The sequence below is a fragment of the Panicum virgatum genome, chromosome 2K (genome assembly GCF_016808335.1).
Source record: "Panicum virgatum strain AP13 chromosome 2K, P.virgatum_v5, whole genome shotgun sequence".
Lineage (NCBI taxonomy): Eukaryota > Viridiplantae > Streptophyta > Magnoliopsida > Poales > Poaceae > Panicum > Panicum virgatum.
In genome coordinates, this window is record NC_053137.1 from 52,722,485 (window position 1) to 52,747,868 (window position 25,384).

At 47.6% G+C, this 25,384-nt stretch overlaps 2 protein-coding genes and 1 pseudogene across 2 annotated transcripts; 2 read left to right on the forward strand and 1 right to left on the reverse strand.

The window, feature by feature from the left end:
- Positions 1–8,967: 8,967 nt before the first annotated feature.
- Positions 8,968–13,230, forward strand: LOC120684636 (DEAD-box ATP-dependent RNA helicase 7-like). Its single transcript, XM_039966520.1, has 14 exons — positions 8,968–9,561; positions 9,945–10,079; positions 10,158–10,298; positions 10,393–10,504; positions 10,675–10,745; positions 10,830–10,984; positions 11,063–11,174; positions 11,483–11,584; positions 11,663–11,723; positions 11,802–11,973; positions 12,064–12,160; positions 12,250–12,344; positions 12,436–12,569; positions 12,774–13,230. The coding sequence occupies exons 1-14, from the start codon at positions 9,073–9,075 to the stop codon at positions 13,016–13,018; spliced, it is 2,121 nt and encodes a 706-aa protein (XP_039822454.1). The 5' UTR covers positions 8,968–9,072; the 3' UTR covers positions 13,019–13,230.
- Positions 13,231–14,215: 985 nt separating this feature from the next.
- LOC120684643 lies at positions 14,216–16,242 on the reverse strand (annotated as a pseudogene).
- A 510-nt stretch (positions 16,243–16,752) lies between these two features.
- LOC120695441 lies at positions 16,753–24,576 on the forward strand. The gene is made up of 6 exons (XM_039978689.1): positions 16,753–16,867; positions 22,559–23,097; positions 23,226–23,301; positions 23,401–23,507; positions 23,600–23,716; positions 24,131–24,576. The coding sequence occupies exons 1-6, from the start codon at positions 16,753–16,755 to the stop codon at positions 24,296–24,298; spliced, it is 1,122 nt and encodes a 373-aa protein (XP_039834623.1). The 3' UTR covers positions 24,299–24,576.
- Positions 24,577–25,384: the final 808 nt, after the last annotated feature.

Below are 25,384 nucleotides of genomic sequence, written 5' to 3' on the forward strand. Positions count from 1 at the left end.
ACTAATGGGCTTCTATCTCATAGGCCCATTAGTAACCATAATCCCTCTTGGATCAATATTCTATTGGGCCTTTAAACCGTATTGTGATGATGGGCTCTTGGGCATATCACCAACAATCTCCCACTTGTACTAGAGACAATCATACAGGCAAGCTTTTCAACATTCCAAACCACTTAAGTGTGTGACCCGTTAGGTTCATGTGTAGGTGGTCGTGATCGGAAATCATTTCCGAATTACAAGTCAATAGCGGCACCTAGCAGGGCATAGTGACTCACAAATACACATAAAGATCATATCGGCCGAACCTTAGATATACTCATACACCGATCCCTTTGCCACACGATACCAGTCAAGCTCAAAGCGAGATGCGTGCCACCTTTGTGATAGCTCGACCATTCTCTCGATCTAATAGTGGATTCCATTCATAACTAACCTTTAGTCATCATGATTAACTCTTTAATCACTTTGGCATGACCATGCACTTTCAAATCCAACTATCTCGAGGGGCCCAGAGATATCTCTCCTGTTATCTAGGAGGGGCAAATTCCATCTTGATCCGCTCACATCCCATTCCATGTTTCATGACACACCTGTAAGCTACTTTTGTAACTACCCAGTCACGGAGTAGCGTTTAGCAGCCCCAAGATGCACCACTACACACAGTGAGAAACAATGGCGATCTCAGGTCTAAGGATCCAGTAGGTATAACACTCAAGAACAACTGATGGCACATACAAAATAACAATCCCAACATTGTCTTGGAGTGGGTCAATCCAACACCATGTTCACCAACATGTGTCCACATCATTAATCCGATATCTCCATATACATGATCCGTGAAACATGATCATCAATTAATGCATGTGCTAGTCTCAACGTCGTTGTTGTCCCACACAACGACATAAACTAGGGATAATTTAGAATCATATCATTGTCAACAAAGTTTCACGAACAAGTCACATACTTGATAATCAATGTAAAAAATAATCATCCTTGGAACAAATAACAATTATTTATCATTACATAAACATACTCATGACACAAAATCTCCCACGCACACTAGAATCACTGATGTAAGTATCTAATACCCATAGATCTCATGTGCGCCTCATGCTTTGGTTGTGGGAGAGGCTTTGTCAACGGATCAGCAACGTTTGAATCCGTGTGCACCTTGCAAACCTTCACATCACCTCTCTCAACAAAGTTACGGATGAGGTGGTACTTCCGCAGTATATGTCTGGACTTTTTAGTTGTTCTAGGCTCTTTTACTAGTGCAACGGCACCACTATTATCACAATAGAGGTCCACTGGACTGGACGCACTAGGAACAACACTCAAGTCAGAAACAAACTTTCTGATCCAAACAGCTTCTTTTGCAGCTTCGGAAGCTACAATATACTTGGCCTCTGTCGTCGAATCAGCCACCGTATCTTGCTTGGAACTTTTCCAGCTCACTGCCCCACCATTGAGGCAGAAAACAAAACCGGATTGCGATTTGGAGTTATCTTTATCTGTTTGAAAACTAGCATCGGTGTAACCCTTTACAAGGAGCTCATCTTCGCCTCCAAATATTAGGAACATATCTTTAGTTCTTCTCAAGTACTTAAGGATACTCTTTACAATTGTCCAGTGAGCTTCACCGAAATCTGACTGATACCTGCTCGTAACACTTAGAGCAAAGGAAACATCTGGGCGCGTGCAAAGCATAGCATACATGATCGACCCTATGGCTGAAGCATAAGGAATCGTACTCATCCTCTTTAGCTCATCAGGTGTCGTAGCACACTGACTCTTGCTTAGAGTAATGCCATGTGACATTGGCAAGAAACCTTTCTTGGAATCTTGCATGTTGAACCGATTCAATATCTTGTCAATGTACGTGTCTTGGCTTAATCCAATTAGCCTTTTTGATCTATCTCTATAGATCCTAATATCCAGAATATAAGCCGCCTCTCCTAAATCCTTCATCGAAAAACTCTTTTTTAATGAGGTTTTAACGGCTTCAAGCATTGGAATATTATTTTCGATCAGTAATATGTCATCCACATATAGGACCAGAAACACAAGTGCGCTCCAACTAGCCTTTTCTAAACACAAGGCTCATCTTCATTCTTAATGAAGCCAAACCCTTTGACTACTTCATCAAAACGAATATTCCAACTCCGAGATGCTTGCTTCAATCCATAGATGGACCTCTGAAGTTTACATATTTTCCCAGCATTTTTAGGATCGACAAAACCTTCAGGCTGTGTCATATACACATCCTCACTTAGATGTCCATTAAGGAAAGCGGTTTTGACATCCATTTGCCATATCTCATAGTCATAATATGCGGCAATTGCTAGGAGAATCCGAACAGATTTTAGCATTGCGACGGGTGAAAAGGTTTCCTCATAGTCAACACATTGAATTTGTCGGAAACCTTTCGCCACCAATCGTGCCTTATAGATGTGAACATTTCCATCCATGTCTAATTTTTTCTTAAAAATCCACTTACAGTCGACAGGTCTCACACTGTCAATTTGATCGACCAAGTTCCAAACTTGATTATCATGCATGGATTTTAACTCGGATTCCATGGCTTCAAGCCATTTGTCGGAGTCGGGTCCCATCATTGCTTCTTTGTAGGTCAAGGGCTCATCATTTTCCATCAATAATACGTGGCGCTCCTCCGTAATCAGGAGGTTGAGCTTGTCAGTAGCGCGACGTGCCCTTATAGACCTTCGTGGGGCTGGTGCCTCAACTACGGGTTGTGCAACATCTTGCACATCCCGTGGATCTTCAGTGGGTGCTGAAACAGTTTCGGGTGTTTCCTGAATTTCTTCAAGTTGCACCTTGCTCCCACTAAATCCTTTTGAGAGAAACTCCTTTTCTAAGAAAACACCATTGCGAGCGACAAACACTTTGCCTTCCGCTTTATTGTAAAAATAATATCCTTTGGTTTCCCTAGGATACCCCACAAAGAACCATTTGTCTGACTTTGGAGTGAGCTTATCTGACATCAAACGTTTGACATAAGGCTCACACCCCCAAACTTTGAGAAAAGATAATCCGGGACGCTTCCCAGTCCATATCTCATATGGTGTTTTCTCAACAGACTTACTTGGAACCCTATTCAGTGTGAACGCAGCAGTTTCAAGAGCATAACCCCAAAATGACAATGGAAGATCAGCTTGGCTCATCATGGACCTAACCATGTCCAACAAGGTTCGGTTCCTCCGTTCGGATACCCCATTCCATTGAGGCATTCCGGGCGGAGTTAGCTGCGAAATAATTCCACATTGCTTCAAATAATCACCAAATTCAAGGCTCAAATATTCTCCTCCACGATCAGATCGCAGAAATTTAATTGTCTTGCCTAATTGATTTTGTACTTCATTCTGAAATTCTTTGAACTTTTCAAACGATTCAGACTTGTGCCTCATTAAATAGATATGGCCATATCTACTAAAGTCATCAGTGAAAGTAATAAAGTACTGAAAACCACCTCTGGCTATTGAGCTCATTGGTCCACATACATCGGTATGTACAAGTCCCAATAAGTCACTCGCCCTCTCACTATGACCAGTGAAAGACGCTTTGGTCATCTTTCCAAGCAAACAAGACTCACATGTGTCAAATGATTTAAAATCAAATGAGCTTAACAATCCATCTTTATGGAGTTGTTCAATGCGCTTCTCATTTATATGACCTAAGCGACAATGCCAAATAAAAGTGGGATTCAAATCATTTGGTCTAAGCCTCTTAGTATTAATGTTACAGACAGATTTATCCTCAAGATCAAGAACGTATAATCCATTCACCAATGGACAATGAGCATAAAAAATACCATTGCAAAAAATAGAACAACGTTTGTTCTCTATTACAATCTTAAAATCATCAACTTCTTCCAAACATGAAGAAGAAATAATGTTCTTGCTCAAAGCAGGAATGCAATAACAATTATTTAATTCCAAAACTAATCCGGAGGGTAGAGACAAGTGGTAGGTGCCGACCACCAACACCGCAACTTTTGCGCCATTGCCGACACGAACGTCCAACTCGCCTCTTGCAAATCTTCTAGTCTCACTTAGACCCTGCAACGATTTGCAAGTGTGAATCATCGATCCAGTATCAAATACCCATGATTCACTAGAAGATAATGCAATATTTATTTCTATAACATTTATACCTGAAGTGGAAGTCTCACTTCCTTTCTTCTTCTTCTTTTCTTCCAAGTACTTCTTGCAGTTCCTAGACCAATGTCCCTTTTCATGACAGTGGAAGCATTCATCTTCAGAAGTAGGACCAGATTTGGCCTTAGGTGTTGGCTTTAGCTTAGAGCCCGAGGACTCACCACCGGAACTCTTTTCCTTGCCTTTACCTTTGGGATTAGGAGGCGTCCAACGCTTCCTCTTTTTGTTCCCCTTCTGAATCATCATCACATGATTGGGATTCTTCTTAATGCTCTCCTCTGCTGTCTTTAGCATCCCATGCAACTCACTTAATGTTTTATCCAAGCCATTCATCTAAAAGTTCATGATAAAAGGCTCATAGCTCGCCGGGAGCGACTGGAGAATAACATCAGTAGCCAAGTCTTGGTGAAGTTCAGAACCAAGTCTGTCCAAAGTCTCAATATAACCAATCATTTTGATCACATGAGGACTGACTGGGCTACCTTCTTGCAGCTTGCACGTAAACAAGGACTTTGAGATATTGAACCTATCAGTCCTGGCTTGGTTCTGAAACATCCCACGCAGCCCCTCGATCATGGTATGAGCATCCGCATGCTCATACTGCTTCTGCAGATCAGGGGACATGGTGGCGAGCATCAGACAGCTGACATCAAGTGAGTCATTGCAGTGATTCTCATAAGCTCTGCGATCAGAAGCAGTTGCATTGTCAGGGAGATCATCAGGATATGACTACTCAAGAACATACTCCTTTTTCTCTTGCCTGAGAACAATTCTCAGGTTGCGGTACCAATCAATAAAGTTTGTTCCATTCAACTTTTCTTTCTCAAGAACAGAACGCAAATTGAAAGCGGAATTGTTACTGTCAGACATGATCTACAACATTAAAGTAAAGCAAGATTTCAGCACTAAGTTTATGTAGAGACTTTCATTAACTGATTTAGCAAAAGACAACCTACTATATCAAAGTCATCTTCCCTCTAATGACATATAGTGGTTCAAGATCCATAATCACTAAAATTCTAGTGAGCTTTAGCATCACGGCTAGAAAAGTAGTGATACAGGTAAGTAACAAATTACTAATCACATTTCTATGCAACTCTTGTTTGTTGGGTGGCATCCAATGCCCCGGCCCAACCCTATGTCTTAAAGCCCAAAACTGTTTTGATAGCTTTGCTGAGTAAACCAATACTATGCTTGTGAATGTCCGACATCCACCCTATACAAAAGTGATAGCTGAGGGTACTCTACTTTGGTAAACCTACCACACAACGATCAAAATTTATATGTGCAGCTATTGGTAAAAGGCATAAAAAACTCAACCTTTTCTGAGGGAAGCTATTCTATCATGATTAAAGCATCCACCATATATAAAACCATGAAAGAATAGTATGACAGGAAAATAAACATCACAGGCATATAATCATATTATATTGTGAATAGTATGGCCTCTTGCATCCCACGAACCGAGCTCCTCCGTACTTGATCCCAGCAGCCGATCAGCGCAGCAGTCGCAGCAGTGCCTCCACGGAGTCCACACGTACCGGGATGAAACGCCGGACGTCGGTGTGCTAGCACCGCACACACGGCATGGGCGGCGGCCGAGAGAGAGGGAGGGGAGGCGGCTAGGAGGTGGCGCGGCTCACCGGGGTTTCGCCCCCCTAGCCCCTCCCTCGTATATATAGGGCGTACTAATGAGCTTCTATCTCATAGGCCCATTAGTAATCCTAATCCCTCTTGGATCAATATTCTCTTGGGCCTTTAAACCGTATTGTGATGATGGGCTCTTGGGCATATCACCAACAATGCATCATGTATGCTACTGTCTGGTCACGGCGTGACGACCATGGGAAGAAATGAATGGGAGCAAGCACTGCTCGACGGTTTTGTTAGTTGCTGAAGGAGACTGCGGCATTGCTCGACGCAAGTTGTATTCATCTCATTCCCGAGTATATATATACATGTACAAAGGTTGACTGTGCAACAGAAATCTAACTACCAGATATATGAGCTTTTCAAAAAAAAAAAACTACCAGCTATATATGTGATCATGTGCATGTGGAAACGCTAGAGAAACGGTCTCTATAGTAACTGAACCCAGATAAGCTTAGCAGACCGATCGAGTCGCACGTTTCATCAGTTGCTAGTGTTTTCTCCGAGTCCTTTGCACACCACACGAGCATGCGTAGCATATACGAAGCCTAGTTTTCCCTAGCTATCCCTTCCTAGTTCCTACCTGCAATAATGCAATGCAAAAGCAAAGAAAGACCATCCACCACATTTCATCGTGTCCTTCCTTGCAAGGCCTTGTGAAGAAAAAAATCTTCAAGCGGCACACCCAAGCATTGCCTGAGTTAGTAAGCGCCACCTTTTATCTTGCACCGCCATTTTGGTGCAGCGAACACAAGGGGGCATGAATTCGGTGAAGTAATGCACTACTTGAGAACTTCTGGATGATTTTCCTTTTTGTAAAATGAGGACCTATGTCGAATTACTTTTAGTCAAATTTCAGCGCAAAGCGCAAGAAAAAATGTTCGGTGCATAATCCTAGACGACACACATGAGGATCAATCTGGTGAAGAATTGAAGAGCGCTTGCTACAATAATGCAGAGACAATTATCACACGGTTTAAACGAGTACATGCAGGAAAACAAAGGAGATTACTACTATTTTGCTGATCAACGATGAAGCATCAAGCATTTCATACACTTGTTCGATCCTTCAACATCCTATCACTACTTGCTAGTGGTAGGTAGTAGGCGCACGAGCGCGGCGCGGCGCCTACGTGCACTTGACCCTCGCGAACGCGGCCGGGGCCGTCGCGGTGGACCGCGATAGCCTGAGCGGGCAGGTGACATCGATGGCGCGGCGGCGGGCGTGGGCCTGGTACTTGACCTCCCCGAAGACGGCGAGCTCCAGCTCGAAGACGCCCGCCGCGCTCTGGCTGGCGAGCTCGGCCGCCCCGACGGGCCCGAGCGCCACGGGCGCGCTCTCGGCCGCCGCGGCCAGGCGGTAGACCTCCATCCTGAGCGCGTGGATCCTGTCCCGCCCCTCGCCAGCGAGGCGGGCGCGCGCGAACGTGCTGCCGCGGAAGCGGAGCTCGGCGTCGAGGGCGCCGCGGCGCCAGACGGACATCGCCCAGTTGCGGTTGTGGAGCGCGACGGCGACGGAGAGGTCGTAGGAGATGTTGGTGCCGGTGCCGGTGCAGGACCCGTTGACGCAGCCGGAGGGTGCGGGCGCGGGCGCGGGCGCGGCGCCGGCGAGGGCGAGGCGGCCGAGGGCGGCGTCGTCGACGGTGACGCGGACGGGGACGACGAAGGCGAACGCGGCGACGAGCAGCGCCACGAGGGCGAGCGCCGCGAGGAGGCAGCAGCAGACGGCCACCGCTGTGCCGTAGCGGGAGCGGTGGCGGGTGTCGGAGTCCGCGCAGCAGCACACGACGACGAAGTCCCCCCAGTCGAAGTCGTCGCCCATCAGGCCCGCCGCCGTCCGCGCCCCGCGCTACTCCAAACCGAGGTCGCGGCTAGCTAGGGCTCGTGGGATCGGGAGAGGGATCGGAGGGTTTGGAGGTGGAAGATGAAGACGAGATGGGGTTTTCTCTCGGTGTTCTCTTGCCTTTGCTTGTGCTCCGCTGGCCCCCGGCAGCGGCGCTTTTGTACCCGCTGCCTGGCAGCCCTGCGCTCCTGGCCTGCCTACCCCACCCCCCATTTCGCATCGAAAAAAAAGAAAAAAAAAAACTAGCCAGCCGCTGCGTGTGTGCGTGCCTGTCGATGTCGAAAGGGATAATGCCACACGGGATCCATTGATCTTGATCATACGGGCCTACATAGAGGCAAGTACAACATGCAAGATTACATGAGCGGTGCAGCTATGCACGCGCGAGTCAGGTCCTAGAGACCCGGCGATCGAGCCGGTGCATGCGCCGTGGCCGTTGCGGACGGAGTCGTGGCGCAGGAGACGGTAGACACGTTTGTCTCTAATATCGCCGACTGAATTTCCAAGCGTGTACTACGCCCATGTGAATTTTGAACAAATCAGATGCATATACGAAAAGCTGTTCAGTTGAGAATTTTGATGCGTCATTTGGATCGGGCGTCAGACCAATCGAATTGATTTATGCAAACTGCTCAATATCTTCATTTCCTAAAATATTGGATTCATCCGCTCAATTGCTACAGCAGAGAACTAGTACCCGTCCTCTGCAGTGCAGACATCCACCAGGACGGCCACGCAAGCAAAGAGGGGTCCCAGTCCAGGCTCCAGCGTGTCCTCGCTTTTACACGCTGGACCGAAACGTTGCCGCTACGAAACAGCTCAGGTCCCGTTTGGTTGACGTAGTAAATAAATCTTTTATGCATGAAGTAGTAAATAAAGTCAATTTGCAAAAAAAATTCAGAAATGGGTATAATTTTTTGCGACGAATCTAATGACGGTAATTAATAAATAATTGGCTATATTGATGTTACAGTAACTATTCTCTAATCATGCAGTCAAAAGCCTCATTAGATTCTTCAGGATCCCTAGCGCGGGCTTCTGAAGTTAGTTTTATAAATTAATTTTGTTTGACACTGTAATTAACGGTCAAAATATCACTATTCACTAGCTAGCACAGCACAGTCCCCGAGCATGTGGGCCTAGGGCCCGGGCCCACCCGGGAGCCGTGAGCCCGCGGCAGTCCAAAATATCAGCGGCCACCTCAGCACGCTCACCGCTCACCGCTCCGCCCGGGTCACGTGCCCGCCTCACGCGCTAGGGTTTTCGCAGCATCCCTACAAGTACTCGAAACCCCGACCGCTCTCCCCATCTTTTTCGGCGGCGCTTTCCCCTCGCAGCCGCCAGCCCTCAACCGCCCGCCCGCGCTCGCCGCCGCCGCCGCCGCCTCCAACACCTACCCCCGCGATGTCTCCCGCGCCCGCCGCTGCCGAGCCCATGGCCGTCGACGACTCCGCCTCCAGGAAGGCCAAGCGCAAGCAGCTCAAGGCCGCCGCCGCCGCCGCCGCCGCCGCCGCCGCGGCGGCCGAGGCGGAGGCCGCTTCGGCGAAGAAGGAGAAGAAGCGGAAGGCCAAGGAGCCGTCCCCGTCCTCGGACGAGGAGGAGAAGAGCAGCACCAGCTCCGAGGAGACGGCCCCCGCCCCGAAGAAGGCGAAGGAGAAGGCGAAGAAGGCCGTCGAGGCCTCGCCTCCGGCCTCCGAGGACGACGGCGTGGTCACGGCCAGCAGCGACGAGGACCCCGCGGACCCGAACGCGCTGACCAACTTCAGGATATCGGAGCCGCTGAGGCAGAGGCTCAAGTCCAAGGGGATCAACGCGCTGTTCCCCATCCAGGCCACCACATTCGACCTCGTCCTCGACGGCAGCGACTTGGTCGGCCGCGCCCGCACGGGCCAGGTGAGAGGTCCTTCAGAACTGTGATTCATCTGGTAGAGTTGCAGGGTACGGTTGTTATTTCGCACCAGCTGTAGCTCTTTCAATTGCTAGACTGTGCTGCGCAGCTAAGAATACCTGGGGAGGGCTATATGAACTGTTCTGGTAGGAATTCCGGTAAAATCGTGGTACGACTACGGATTGGTTCATTGTTTTGTGCTGCTTGAGCATGAATAGGGCCATAGTCCATTATCGGCGTATACTGAACTGGTGTGTTTGTGGAAAAGTGGAAATCCCTTAATTTCTCATTAGAGAACTGGATAAGTTTACACGAGGAATGGCATTGTTCTTCTCTACTAATTTTTTTTTCTAAAAAATTGTATGACTGACAGTGTTATTTACTATAGGGCAAAACTTTGGCTTTTGTACTGCCCATATTGGAGTCGTTGGTTAACGGCACACACAAGGCAACCCGAAAAACTGACTATGGCAGGCCTCCAAGTGTTTTGGTCCTGCTACCAACAAGAGAGCTGGCCAATCAGGTAAAACTTGTACAAGTGTCTGATTGTCGATAGAGCATAGCTTTTATGGGGTTTTGACATCATCACAATGAATTTCAGGTGCATGCGGACTTTGAGTTTTATGGTGCAACATACGGGCTTTCGGCATGTTGTGTGTATGGGGGTTCTCCTTATCGTCCTCAAGAAATGGCATTGAGGAAGGGGGTGGACATTATTGTTGGAACTCCTGGTCGTGTCAAGGTAATTGATTTATCTTTGTTGATATTTCCAGCCCAGTGGAATGTGAGCTCTATTCTCCTTTTTCTTATTTGTGCTGCATTACTGCCTTGCTCAGGATTTCATTGTAAAAGGAACTCTCAATTTGAAGTGTTTGAAATTCCGTGTCCTCGATGAAGCTGATGAGATGCTTAACATGGGATTCGTTGATGATGTAGAGCTCATTCTTGGTGTGTTCATTCATTACTTTCTCAGTCTCATATAGTTTCTTTCAGTTGAGCCAGTTCTTTGATGCTTTTGACTTTCTTTCTGAATTTCCAAGTGGAACAATTCACGGCGATTCTTGATTTTCCATTTGATGTAACTTGTAATGTAATTATACCCTTCAATATTTGAACAGGTAAGGTTGAAGATGTTACCAAAGTACAAACACTTCTGTTCAGTGCCACTCTGCCAGATTGGGTTAATAAGGTAAACTCACTCTATAGGACTTGTCTGTTTTTATGGCATCTCAGTGTTTGTTTGAACTGACAAATTATTCTGGAATCATTGTAGCTCTCCATGAGATTCCTGAAAGGTAACAGGAAGACAGTTGATCTTGTTGGTAATGAGAAACTGAAGGCTAGTGCATCTGTCAAGCATCTTGCTCTTCCTTGTAACAAAGCTGCAAGGGCTCAAGTTATTCCAGACATTATCCGGTGCTATAGCCAGTATGTACTCCTCAAACATGGTCTTCCTTTCATTTCTGTTGTTTTTCATCAACTTTGCTAAACATTTATTTGGTTCAGTGGAGGCCGAACAATTATCTTCACTGAGACAAAGGACTCTGCATCAGAGCTTTCTGGTTTGATCCCTGGATCCCGTGCCTTGCATGGAGATGTTGTGCAAGCTCAGCGTGAAGTAAGTGATTGATTAACTGCATCCAATGCTCTCAATACCTAGTTGCCTAATCTTCAATACTGTCTGGATAAAATGTTTTTTGAATCTTACTGGCAATATTCTGTGAATTTATTCATGTTGCTAATGTGTAATATATTACTGGCATTTAATGATCAAAATGATATTGTAATGATACTCGTCTCCTGACACAACTAAACCTTTACTTTTAAATTAGTGACTATATAATCAATTGGAAAGTCTGTTTGTGAATCATTTTTTAGTTGTCTGCCCATCCATATAGATATTTGATACATCAGTATAATTTGTAGGTCATTCTTGCTGGATTCCGCGGTGGGAAATTCCAAGTTTTGGTTGCTACAAATGTGGCAGCTCGTGGTCTGGACATTAATGATGTGCAACTTATTATCCAGGTATTGACTATTTCACACTTAGTAATTTTGTAATAACAAGGTTGTCACTCGCTTCCTGATCATATATAAAACTTGCAGTGTGAACCTCCACGTGATGTTGAAGCTTACATACACCGGTCGGGGCGGACAGGGAGAGCAGGTATGCTAAATAGGAAGCTCATGTGTGTACTATTGTTTATGATTTCTAACTGCTAACTCAATGCATGTTGATTTTCAGGGAACACTGGTGTTGCTGTCATGCTTTACGAGCCCAGATATAAGCACAGCGTGAGCAGATTAGAAAGGGAGTCAGGAGTTAAGTTTGAACATATTTCTGCGCCACAGCCTACTGACGTGGCACAATCTGCTGGCACTGAAGCTGCAGATGCTATTGCGAGCGTGTCAGACAGGTAAGATATTTCCATGTCCATTTTGGGGTAAACATGTTTATTTTGTTCATTGGTTTGTGCTACTAACCGTATGGGATGGGTGCCTTGCAGTGTTATCCCTATTTTCCGGGAGCAAGCGGAGCAACTGCTAAGCTCTTCTAGTCTGTCTGCAGCTGACTTGCTGGCGAAAGCACTGGCAAAGGCTGTTGTAAGTTGTTTTTTCAATTTTCATTTCTAGTTTTCTCATCTCTTCTAGATGATATGAGCAGTTGTAATTAACAGGAATTTGTTCCGTAGGGATACACTGACATAAAGAAAAGATCATTGCTCTCTTCTATGGAGGATTACACTACATTACATCTTCAAACTGGCAGGCCTATGTGGTCACCAGGGTAAGTGGCGGTTATAAATCTGCACATACTATGTCTGAGTCTTGATTATCTAATCATCTTCAATTAATTGGAAATTCTGCTCTGCATGCAGGTTTGCTTTTACTATATTGAAAAGGTTTATGCCTGAAGAGAAGCTTGCAGATGTAAAGGGTGCCACCCTAACAGCTGATGGAACAGGGGTTGTATTTGATGTTCCTGCAGCAGATGTTGAAGATTACATTCAAGGTAACCTCTTCCCTTGTTTGCCAAATGATGAGTGGCCGGGTATGAAATGTTTTTTCTGCTGTGCTGTAAAATTCCTGAAAATCCTCTTATTTATGCGATTCAAATCAGGGCAGTTGAACTATCATTGTGTTGTTTTACAAAAAGCCAAATATGATATGTTTGCGGACAACTGCTTCACTCTAAACTCACTGCTTGATCCTGCAGCTTCCGAGAGTGCTGCTCAGGTGACACTTGATGAAGTGAAGCAGCTGCCACCCTTGCAAGAGAGAGAGCAGTCAAGAGGCAACTCTGGCGGTGGAAGATTCGGTCGTGGAGGTGGAAGCAGATTCGGTGGTGGTGGTGGCCGTGGAGGCGGCAGCAGGTTTGGTGGTGGCGGAGGCAGAGGTGGAGGTGGCAGAGGCTTTTCTGGCAGGGGAGGCGGTGGCAATAGGTTTAACAGGAGGAATTAGGTCTGTTGCAGGGTTGGCGAACATTTGAAAGCTGTATGTCGTTTTTTGACGTAGATTTGAGGAAGAGGGGAGTGAATTGTCACAGTTTTGGCTGCAAGTGTATCGGTTTTTATTTATTTGTTAGTGTTTGTCACCAATATTACAATTTTGATCTTGTGTCCCATATCAACTATTGTCTTATGAGTAAAAATATATGTATTTCTTTTGCAACATTTGAGTTCTTAGCTGCAAATCTACTCTTGTCAAACTCGGCGTTTAGTGTCCCTCGTCTATAACTGGTTTGCTAACTTTTGATTGTCTGTACGTTTTGGTTTCAGGAATGTGGAATGAACTCATCAACTCCATTTTTTTATATAATTCAGGTGGCTTCAATTTTTAAATGCTTATATAAAAAATATTAACATCTGCCATACTTAATCCCTAATTGTAAATTACTGTAGTTTTTAGCTCATGTATCTAGAAAGACTAGAATGATATAATTTTAGTATGAAGGGAGTATATAAGTACACCATCATATTTCGATGTTGTAGGCTTGTAGCTGATATAGTATTTTTTATAAATTTAAACAAAATTAGTGAAGTTTGAATTAGAACAATTGAAACGACCTACTACCTCGTTTGAAAAAAGTGTCCCTAGTTTTGTCCTGAAGTTTTAATAATGTTTATAGAACAAGAGTATCAGCATTGTTTTTGGACGAGATAGTATATTTGGCTGGGGGTGGCGGTAAAACAGACTGCTCCGTGAATCTGTGATGAGTTCTCTTAATTTTCCATCATGAACCCATCACTCCAACCAACCAAGCACGGTTGAGAGTATTCTTGTAAATAAACTGTGTTAGTTGACAACTTGACATTGGTCGAGAGTTGAGACGTCACATGATCGAATTAGAACATCGCAGACTTTTCTGATGTGTGAACGATTGGATAAATGGATAGCGTCCTTGTGTTCTCTCGCAACGAAAGGCCTGGACGGACCAACCCAACCGAAACCTTAGTTACCCGTGTGCCCGCCGTCGGCACGGTTGTGCTGCCGGTGCACGACGACCTCGACTGGCCACGCGATCATTTGCGCTCACAGGTCTATATCACATCAGCCGCGTCACGGCTCTTAGAAGCCACGCAACGCAACGCGGCGGGTGATCCAGACAGCCAGTGGCACAGGTGTAGCAGCACCAACGGCACGGCACGGCACGGCACGGGAAAAGCCAACGGCGATGGGGCACTGGCACCCGACGAATTATTCTGCAATGCCAATTTCATTCGATCACGGAACACATCGATCCATTCAAACGGACCGGCGCTTTCCACGCCGGCGCGCCGCTCGCTGGTGGTGGCGGCGCGCGGCGCGCGTCGTCGCGGCTCCGCTCGGTCCGGCTGGGACCGGCCGAGCACGACGTCAACTGACCACGCGACACCAATGAAGCATCCCATCCCATCCTATCCCAACGTCACGACGCGTCCGCCGCGACGAAGGGGTCGTGGTGGAGCCCCACGGCGGACAGCAGCGGCGGGCCCCGGCGCGCCGCGATCCAGACCCGCACCGTCCGGCCCGCGACGGCGCAGGGCAGCCGGTGCAGCCGCTTGTGCCCGACCGTGGTGCCGTTCGCCACGGGCGCGCCGTCCACGTACACCGCGTGCCGCTCCACGCGCTGCCCCAGCGCGACGTGCTCCTGGATCCGCACCACGTTGAACGGCCTGCCCGCAGACCCCGCCGGCCGCCGCAGCTCGATCCAGTACCCGTTCCGGCGCCCGTCCTCTGCCGTCGGCGCCCAGTACGTGTCGTCCCGCCCGTCGAGCACGTTGCGCGCCGCGAACCCGCCGCCGCGCTCGCTGCTGGCCCTGGCGGCGCTGCCGGCCGCGAGGTCCGTGCCGAAGATGGTGGCCACGGCGGAGCCGAACTCGCGCAGCCGCGCGACGTCGGCGTCCTCCACCAGGCCCGTGGTGTTGGGTGGCGCGTTCAGCAGGAGCACGCAGTTCCGGCCCACGGAGTTGTAGTAGATCTCCAGCAGCTGGCGCAGCGGCTTGGCCGTCTCGTTCTTGTGCCAGAACCAGCCCGGCCGGATCGACACGTCGCACTCCGGCGGCACCCAGTCGCGCCCCCGCGGATCGCCCTCGTTCAGGTACCTGCAGGCACGGCGCAGCACAGCAATGGAGGATGGGCAATGCCTGGTGTGTTTACTAAATATATAATCGGTGGACGACGACGACTCCATTAATTGCACGCACCCACGCACGTACTTCTCGATGCCGGCCTCGCCGATGGTGATCATGGAGCGGTTGACGGTGGACCAGCAGGTGCTTCCGGCGAAGCCCTTCTCGTCGCCGACCCACCGGACGTCGGGCCCGTCGTCGGAGAAGATGTTGATGGAGCGCTGCAGCTGCTTCACCGTCTGGACCACTCCTGGAAGTGGTACGTCATGTTGGTCGCGTTCTTGCCCTTGGCGCCGTCGAACCAAATCTCCGACACGCTCCCGTACCTACACCATTAGCAATCATGTCAGCAATTGCCAATCCCTCTCCTACATGACGCTTTGCTCGGAACACAGAATGAACTGACCCCGTGAGGAGCTCGTGGAGCTGCGCCTCGTAGTACTCGTTGTACGCGACCTCCTTCCCGTACCGCGCGTCGTGCCGGTCCCACGGCGAGAGGTAGAGCCCGGCGTCGACGCCGCCGGCGCGGGCGGCGCGCACGAACTCCCTCACCACGTCGCCGCGGCCCGCGCGCCAGGGGCTGGCGCGCACCGAGTGGTCCGTGTACGCGGACGGCCAGAGGCAGAAGCCGTCGTGGTGCTTGGCGACGAGGATCGCGAGCGACGCCCCCGCCGCGCGCGCCGCGCGCACCCACTGGGCGGCGTCGAGCGCCGCGGGGCGGAACAGGGACGGGTCCTCCGTCCCCGTGCCCCACTCGGAGTCCGTGAAGGTGTTCATGCCGAAGTGGAAGAACATGATCACCTCGCGCCGCTGCCACCTGAGCTGCGCCGCCGACGGGACCGGCAGCACCGGCAGCGGCGGCAGGGTCGCCGTCGGGCGCCACGCCTCGGAGGCGGGAACGAGGGTGCCGACGGCGAGCGCCGCGGCGAAGGCCAGGCACAGCAGCGGACTCTCCATCGGTGTCGGTGCGTCTCTGCTCGCGGTGAGCCGGTGTGCAGTGATATATAGTTACTAGGGGGATCGCGTTCGGACGGGCGCTGGGAGGATGGGATGGGATCCGGGCGACGGGGAACGTGCCGAGCGGGCACGACGAGCGCGTTCCCAAGGTGGGCACGGGCGCATGCGATGCCCTGTCGGTCGCTTTGCCTTGCCTTGCCGATCGCGGCGATAGCTTAGCCTGCGTGTGCATCCGATCCGACGCCGCCGGGGCCGGTGGGATCCGGTTTGGTTGATGGCGATCACGATGGATTGCGGAGTTTGTTCGTTACGGGAACGGCTGATCTCTGACTAGAGCAGGCGTCATTCTCGCCCGGCTTCCCTCGTCCCATCCGCCGTACCGCAGCCTCGTCAGACGAGGATGGCTCTGGCTTGCTCGCTCGCCGTCTTGTTTGGAATCCCGGTGTCCGTGGAATGAACAAGGCCTGTGCCGTGCAGAGACGAGCCGGATGCTGGCAGAGCGTTGCTTTTGGATGGTGCGGTTGGCTGCGCTCGCAAGCAGAGCGTTGCAGCAGCGAAGCGCTCAGCCCGTGGCGCCGTGGCGGGACACGTCGCTTTAGGCAGTAGGCTCCGGTGTCCGGCACGCCGATGCCGGTGTCGCGGCGTGCGGGCGCCCTTGCCGTCTTTCTGGTGTCCTCCTCTGCCTGCTGCGTTGCATGCGCGGTTGTTGCAGGGATTTTGGCTCGGTGGTGCAGCGTCTCAGGTAAGTTTCCTTCGGCTGCCTTGCTCGTTTACCACCAGCACAGAGCACACGCCGGAGATCACCTCGTTCGCGTGCCGACGTGCCGTGCCAACGGAAACTGCAACAACCAAGCGCTGGGGGCACAGTCCAGTTCTGCATCTTGGGCGAGAGCATCAGAAGGTAGGAGTTGTACAACACTTGACACAAGTTTATGGTTCGTGCCCTACATGATGATGCCGACTGCCCACCAGCGCCCTGGTACGACGTGGGGTCGAGGAATTTCGCCGGGCGACCGGCGAGTTTTGTTTGTTCCGCGTAAGATTATTGCGTCTGTATGAATGTCTGCACTGCACGTAACGTTTCCCTCCACGCACTTAACGACGGTTCAGGCAATCATCTGTTTGGACAGTTCGGTGGTGTCTGTCGACGCCAATCATCTGGGTGATTTTCTGCCCAAGTGAATCGGTTCCACTCTCAGTAGCAAGTTCAGGCTAACGGAGTTTGCCGTGGAGAAAAATGGATGGTGTAGGGAAACTGCCCGTGCAGTGCAGCTTTCTGCAACACAAGGCAGGGCATTTTTGGTCCAAGTTAAGTAGTTCACTGCAGATGTCAGGGATTCAGAAACAGTACGGCCGGTTCCGGGGGTGTGCGTAATTCAGCGACGCATCGCATGGTAGGCTGGTTGGCCTTCAGACTTGATGATTTATCTGACCACAAAGTGCAGCAGCGTCGTCTTGCCATCAGCGCCCTTTACATCAGCTAAGCCTGAGTGCATCGAGTTTGAAGGCGTGCGCGTTCCCACGGTTCGTGCCGGTGTTCATGCGGTTGCCAGTCTTCAGGACGGCGTCTAAGATCCTGTGGAACAACCTGCTGCCCCTTAGCTCCGCCTCACATGGTGCCCGAAATGACAATGGATATTAGTAATTCGTTCATACTGATTGATTTCAAAATGAAACAGGGTAACGGGCCGAGTTTTCATCAGGCATCTCTTGCCATATGCGAATGAGATTTTGATTTTGGCGAGAAATTCCTAAGAGATAATTTTGTCATCAAGATGTTCATTTTACCCATCAGGACAAACCATGCTACCAGGGCTACATGGTGACTCCTCTGATCCATCTATTTCGTATATCAATGATTTTTGGATGCATAAGACCAGAGGAGGGAGGTAATCTCTGTAGCCAAGCACCTATTCTGATATGATCCTATTTGGCAGCTAAAAACATTTGTAAGCATACTTAGTGTACATGTGTGAATAAAACATTTGTATTGACAATGAACCCATCGCAGCAGAAAATTTTCTTGGAGCAACGAAGTACCAACTAATTATTTTGTTCTGTAGTTCTTGCAGCAAAGAAATTCATTTGGAACGCACACAATAAGTGCAGACAGAGCAGAAAAAAGGTTGGATTCTTGGAGACACCCTAACACAACTTGATTGTCAAAAATTATGGCCAATCTCCTGGGTGAATTAAAACCTAGTAAGACCAGTAAAGTAAAACCTAGCTTATTAGTGTAGCCTTGGTGAACTAAACCGGGATGGCTGGTGATCCTTTCCTACCTAGTGCCCTTTGATTTAGGATTTATTACTGCAAGAGCTTTGTTTGTGTACCTCCGAACATGATCAATCATACGTCTGCGCCTTCAAGTATAAAAGAACAAAAAATCAGTCTCAAAGTCACAGAGGTATATATATGTGAAAAAGGAATGCCAGAAAAGGACACGTTCTCGGACAATAACTATACCATCAGGATCATTACACTATATCAATATATATGATCCTGGAAAACAACAATATACTATTGAATATTGATTCAGAGAGCCATTGGAAAGAATAGTGATGAGATGCTATGCTTCTCTGAACTTCTGTACTTCCAGAAAAGTTGAGATAGTGTGACGAGACATAATGTTTTCAAAATTAATTTTAAACAGTCATGTGTTATGCGTCTAAAAATTAGCGTAAAGAGTTCATACATAATCACTTTTTCTAAGCATAGCACAATTTTTGGAGACATTTCATATGGCTGCTACTTATACAACTTTAAGGATTCTATGTCAAAGTAAAAATAGAGCATTCCCCCTCTCAATTCTAAATTTGTTCGAGGCTTAGAGCTGGGCCCAACGTGTGGCCAACCCCACTTGGTGACTTCTGAGTTCTAACCGTGAACCAGTCCAAACACGAAGATAAAAGCACATAACTATTACAGTAACAACTTCAGTAATCATACGGGCACCAAAGCTTCCATACCGCAAGTATTGGTTGATGAATATACAAATAATGATTTTTTTACGCACGAGAAATGGTACAGTGACACTTTCGGCAATTGACATGCAGAACAGAGCGAGTAAGTGCTGCCCCATCGGACACTAAAGAAACCTCTCAACCGCTCAGTTGTCGAATTTAGTAGTGGTTGTATATATTTGACGTTCAGCCTTAGGTCAAAGAGCTAAAGTTGAGTGCTAAATTTTAGCATATCCTATTAGCATTTCCGTTTGGAGGAGCTAGTGCTAAGCACTTTCACCCATTAGAAACCCATTAGCACTTGGATCCAAACACGATCTTAGTAAATTGAGTTGATGCATCCGGGCTCTGGTCAGAATGTCAAATATATCCAACCGGAGGTATTTATGTTAGTAGATCCGTGGCAAATGGTAGTCGATCAGCTGCAAGTTGCTAGGAATTTAAGGTCTCATTTGGAACATACGATTCTCAACACACAGGAATAGGGAAAAAGCAGGATTGAAGTTTTACGACATTTTCAATCCTACAAGAACTCAAGATGAAGGAAAAATTTTAAAGTAACCTTTGGATGCGACAAAGGAAAAACACAGGAATTCGTTTTCCTCCAAAATTCCTATGAATACATGCATCCTAAATGAATCGTAAGTAGGGTGTAATCCTTTGTTCCAAAGAACTACATAGGAAATTTTTCTCTAGGATTATAATCCTTCAAAATTCCTATGGTTTTCCTTCGTTCCAAATTAAGGGGATCTAACTCTACTTGGTATCCAACAATGTGCTCCAAGATCCGATCCCTAGAGTGTCGAGACAACAAAATAGTTTAGATAAGGCCCTACTTTTTTTGTATGAGAAACACATTACACATGTAGACGCTAACAAACACGCACACACTCACCTATTTGAATGCACGCACACAACCCTACCCCCTATGGGCACCTCCAAGGGTCTGAGACGGTAGATCCTCAAGATTCACAAAGTCGCCGCCTTGATGTCGATGAGTATTCGTCTACCACGAAAAAATAGCGCCGATTAATTCTGGAATAAATCCAGAAAAACGTGACCTATTGAATGTTGTGTGTGCATCGATTCAAAGATTCTTTGGCATTTATTCATCACTTTAGAAATATAATAGATATAGTTTTTAGATAGAGGATAAAACCGGCCTATACTATATCCACATGGTGGATATATACGATAAACAAGGGCTCCTAAACAATAGATATCGTTAGCTTTCTTAAGGGCTATATGTAGCTAATGGATAGCAGCATTGGTTGCAAGATATTATGGCATTAATTATAGGCTTCTCGTATGCTATAAATAGGAGAGTGCGGAGGGTATTGTTGCCACAGAAGCAACACTCTCTTGTTCCTCTTACTTGACACCATACTAGCCTATATGATGGGTATAAAAGTACTCCTTCAACTCCTTGTTTTTGCTTTAGTGTTCACTATGTTTACAAAACATCAAGCTTTAGGAGAGCAGGATTGCTATGCAGAGAGAGACTCGGTGATTCATGAATGCATGGAAACCCTAAGGCATGATGCCCCATACAAGCACCCAACGGCTTCTTGCCGCCGTGTTGTGAGGAGGTCTGACGTAGCTTGCATATGTCGTGTCCTTAGCATCGACGATGAGGGACTAATTAGTGTAGCCAAGTTCCTTCAACTTGCACGTGAATGCGGAAAGCCAGTGGCAGGAACACCCAAATGTGGAAGTAAGTTCTTTTATTGTTCATCATTCTGACTAACATGCAAGTTGTAGCACTACTAATATCAGTGGCGGGCCCAAGATTTGAAGGCTGTGTATTCAAAAATTCAAAACACAAAGAAAAATGGCTCTTTTATATCTATTATTCACATATATACATTTGGTTATACCTTTAAATACTATAGATTAGCAAAAATAATTGGTATTCAATGAATACACATGCATACCAAGTGGGCCCGCCCCTGACTAATATTATTATATCCTTATCCGGCAAGAAATATAGAAACTATCTTTGCATAATCTAATATGTTTCAAACTTTCTTTCTCAGGTTTTACTTTGCCGCAACCACGTTCACCGCCACCACCAAGAGCATGAGAGTTTAGAAGCATGGGATCTCGAAAGGATCATAAGATGACCATATGATTAATTCTATAGTTTAATCAGTGCCTTACTACTTTATGATGATGTGCATTTGGAGAAAAATATTTATTTTCTAGAGGAAACCACAAATGCTTAAGGTCAGTCTCAACGAGAGTGTCATAGGAGTGTCATGATTATTAAATTTGTTGAGGAGCGTCACCTCGCGATTATTTAGTTTACAGTCTTAGTAACTGTGCCAATGATACTAACACTAATAAAACTAGCCTAATTTATAATAACAAATCCGTTTCCAAAAAAAATTCACGTCCACCAAAGCAGGATGAGTAATGTGAGTGCGCGCGATGGCCATTGTCCCCAATCCCCATCGACCTGCAGTCATGTCTGCACTGCGCTAGCTACGCAGCGGTCTGTCGCTGCTGGAAAATGAGCAAGCAAAGAATTGATGTGCCGGCACGGCGGGTACAGTACTCTTGGAAATGTATCCAAGTCCATATCCAAATAAAAGGAATTGAAGGAAGATCCAAATATTAATAATCCACATCTAGTCTAGTCCAATTTAAATTGAACAAAAAAAAATCCAATCCAATCCAATTCACTCGGTCAAACGTCCAAGTCCATATGGATGATCCAATTACAGCCAGCACTAAACATCCACACCTGTGAGAGAATCGCCGCACGTTCCTTGCTGCCATGCCCTGTTCTCTAGCTAGATAGGTTAGAAATCCAAAATAAATTGGATTATTCTATATTTTCTATCCAACAAAAGCCAACAATATTTGGATCTAAACTAAATGGATGTTCATATCTAATTAGATCCAAATACAGTGAAATCCAATGCCAAAATTCAATTTGATGTTGGACAATGTCAAATCCAATCCCAGAAGTAGGTACAGCACACACCCCGTTTCCGGTGTCCCCGTCTCTCTCACTTCTACAGTTCTACACAAGAGCAGCACAAATGCGAAAGCAGTGTACAGTGTCCTGAGGTGTACGACGAGCGGCCGCCGGCCAGGCGCTGCTCCAGTCGTCCCGCCCCGGAGGCGGGAGGCCGGCCGGAGTGCCGCGGACCCCTCGTGACGCGACCAGACGACCGGCCGGACACCGCCCCCGCCCTCTGCGCGCGCCGTGCGTAGCGAAGCCGCCGGCCTGGCTGCACCTGCACGACGTCGTCTCAGCTCAGCCTGACCTAGCTCTCGGAAAATCAAAGCAGCCGCCCGTGGCCGATGCGCCGGATATATGGACGGCAGAGATGTTGTGCCTGACATCGGGATACGTGAACCGACAGTTTTTTCTTTCTTTTCGTAATGCCATATACAGTTTTATAAAATAAAAAATACTATCACATACGGTTTACACTCATCACCTGCTCCTCCACCAAAAGAGAGTTCTCGCTGGGGGCCGAACTCCAAGGCGACACGGCGGGCGACCCTGCGCCGCCATCCACCTCCGCCCCCAGGCCGCGCCTCCGGTGGCTGCCGCCGTGGCGAAGATCCGGGCAGCGGCAACGGCCTGCTCTACTCAGCTCGCCCCTCCCTCGCCCACCTACCTATCTCTTCCCCTCCGCCTCCCACCTCCTCTCGGCCACAAACCTCGTCGCGCCCTTCGCCGCCGCCGGCCACCGGGGCTGGATCCGGCCTTCTCCTCGCCGGATCTGAGGTACCCAGCCCGGATCGAATCAGGTGGGTTCGCGTCGTCGCCGCCGCCGCTTGCCCCGGGGTGACATGCCTCGCTCGTCCCTCGGCCGGAGATTTCAGGTGCGGCGACCTCCCCCACCTCAGCGTCCTCGTCGCGCTGCTCGGCCCGGCGCCCCCCGCGCGCCGGCGGGCCTTCTGCGCTCCCCGAGCAGCCGAACAAAGCAGTCTCCAGAGCACTCCCCATGGCGACGGGAGCTGCGGCGGCCCCTGTGGCCCTGTCGTTCTGGTGAGCACCACGACCGTGCCTTTCTCCTCTCCCCCAAGAACCACAACGGTTCAACTGAAATGCTCTGAGTTGCCGATTTGTTTGCTAGCTGAATGCTAACCTCTTGATTCGCGCTTCATCCTTTGCAGACTGTAGTGCCGAGGGTGGTCATCCCCTGCCATGGCTGCAAGAATAAGGTCCGGAAGGTGCTCAGGAGCGTCGAAGGTGCGGTGCCTAGCTAGCTAGCTCGATGATGTCCTGGTTTGCTTGCATTCCGGGGCGTTTTGGCTGAATCGTGGTGGTTTTGGTTTGTGTTGGTTTCAGGTGTGCAGAGCGTGATGGTGGAAGCCGCGCAGCTCAAGGTGACGGTGACGGGCACCATGGACGTCGCCACGCTCGTCCAGAGGCTGCACAAGTCCGGCAAGAACGGGGTGCATCTATTAATTGATCAGTGACAGTGATGCAAAAACATAGGTGCATCTATTACTCGATTATTAGTGGATGCTGTGCCATTTTTGCTCAGATTGAATCGATGGGAGCATTGAGGCATCAAATTATGGAGCACTGTGCTTCTACAACCAGTCAACCTGAGTTCAGCGCTGGGAATCGACGGATCGCTGATGCTGCTGCACAAGAACAGGTAGGTCAAGATCCCCTTTCTATGGGTTCCAAGTTCTAGGTATTTAATCTAGGATTTACTATGATTTTTTTTCTCTGTCCATGGAATTCCCATGCTTCTGAGGACTACGACGGTTCTCCCTAGGCATCGATTTGAACAAGGATGCATCGCTCGTGCTTATTGGGGATAGGATGCGATGCAGGCTTCTCTGTGATTTCTTTTTCGTGGTGGATGCATCTTTCATTCGATTGGAAAGTTGTGATTAGATCCTCTTTTCCACTGTGCGTGACTATGCTTTTGTGAATCGAATTGATTTCATTTTGCATGATTCACATATTCTTGTTCTGATGATTTAAATCTGATATTAGGTAGATCATCTGCTAGATCTCTCTTCAAGCACACAATACAAGTTGCATAATCGATCTGTGATCACAGAGGCCAGGCCTGGCAACGGCGGCAAGGTGCAGCAAGGGCCGTGTTCTGCACCGCAACAGTTTCTCTCTTGCACCATATCAACGAGGCAGCTGCAGCTACGACCACAAGGACAAGACCGAGGACATTAGCAAGCTCAAACAATTGCACGACATGATATTTATGGAGTAATAATTTACGTGTAGCTTGAAACACTTAAAATACATGTACTACTGAGCATGTGCTGATCAAGCTAAAATTTTGCATGAAAATAATGATAGCATGATGTACTCCGTAGCTATCACAAGTTTAGTGCAAAATATATGTGCATGCATCAAAGAATTTGAGATTTCTTACTCTGTAAAATTGCATGCATCATATAGAATTTGCACCAAAATATGTGCATATTATCTATCATTCATTTTTTTAATATTTTTTGATATATGAAAATGATGTGTATATCCATGTTACTATAATATAGTTGCATCAAGTCAGGTGCACTGGATCTCAAAGATTCTACGCTTCCCATTATGCCCAAAAACATGTGCGTCTTGTTTTTTTTGGAATTTCTCAACCATATAAACTTGGGCACCCTTATTTATTGAATAATTCACATAATTTCTATATATAGAAAATTATTCAACAAGCAAATGGTATGATGCATGGATATTCATTCATGCACACTCTAGCAAAACAATATGGACATTATTTAATAATTTATTTGTTAAACAAAAAATGTGCATATGTTCTACCAATATTTTTATTTAGTTTGTGCGAAACAAATATGTGCATCTATCATGCAAATATTTTTGAGATTCTTTTTGGATAAAAAATGCGCATGGATGGTTTATCCATGCACAAAAGTGTGCGTTTTCGTTGCATGAAAATATGTGCATATGTATTTATCTTGTATAGTTGTACTGTACAAGATTCCTAGATTAGAAGCATCCTGCCTATTTCGTACTATGGTTGATATTTTGTACTAAGGTAACTTGGAATATGTAAAAAAAATTGTGCCAATACTCCTTCCTGGCGCAGCATTAATGAACATTTTTTAATGGGTAGTACATCAATGAACTTGAGCATTCTGGACCGGAGTAGTCCTGATTCGTTTCATCGGCTTCTCTCGAAAGCTCCAGTCCTTCCTCGACAAATGAGCTGCACAATAAAATATATTGGTCCATGTAACACCCCGGGTGTTTACACAGTAATTAAATAGGTGTCTGCACAGTAATTGTGTTTGTTGCTATGCATCTTGTGCTTGAAATGCGTAAAAAG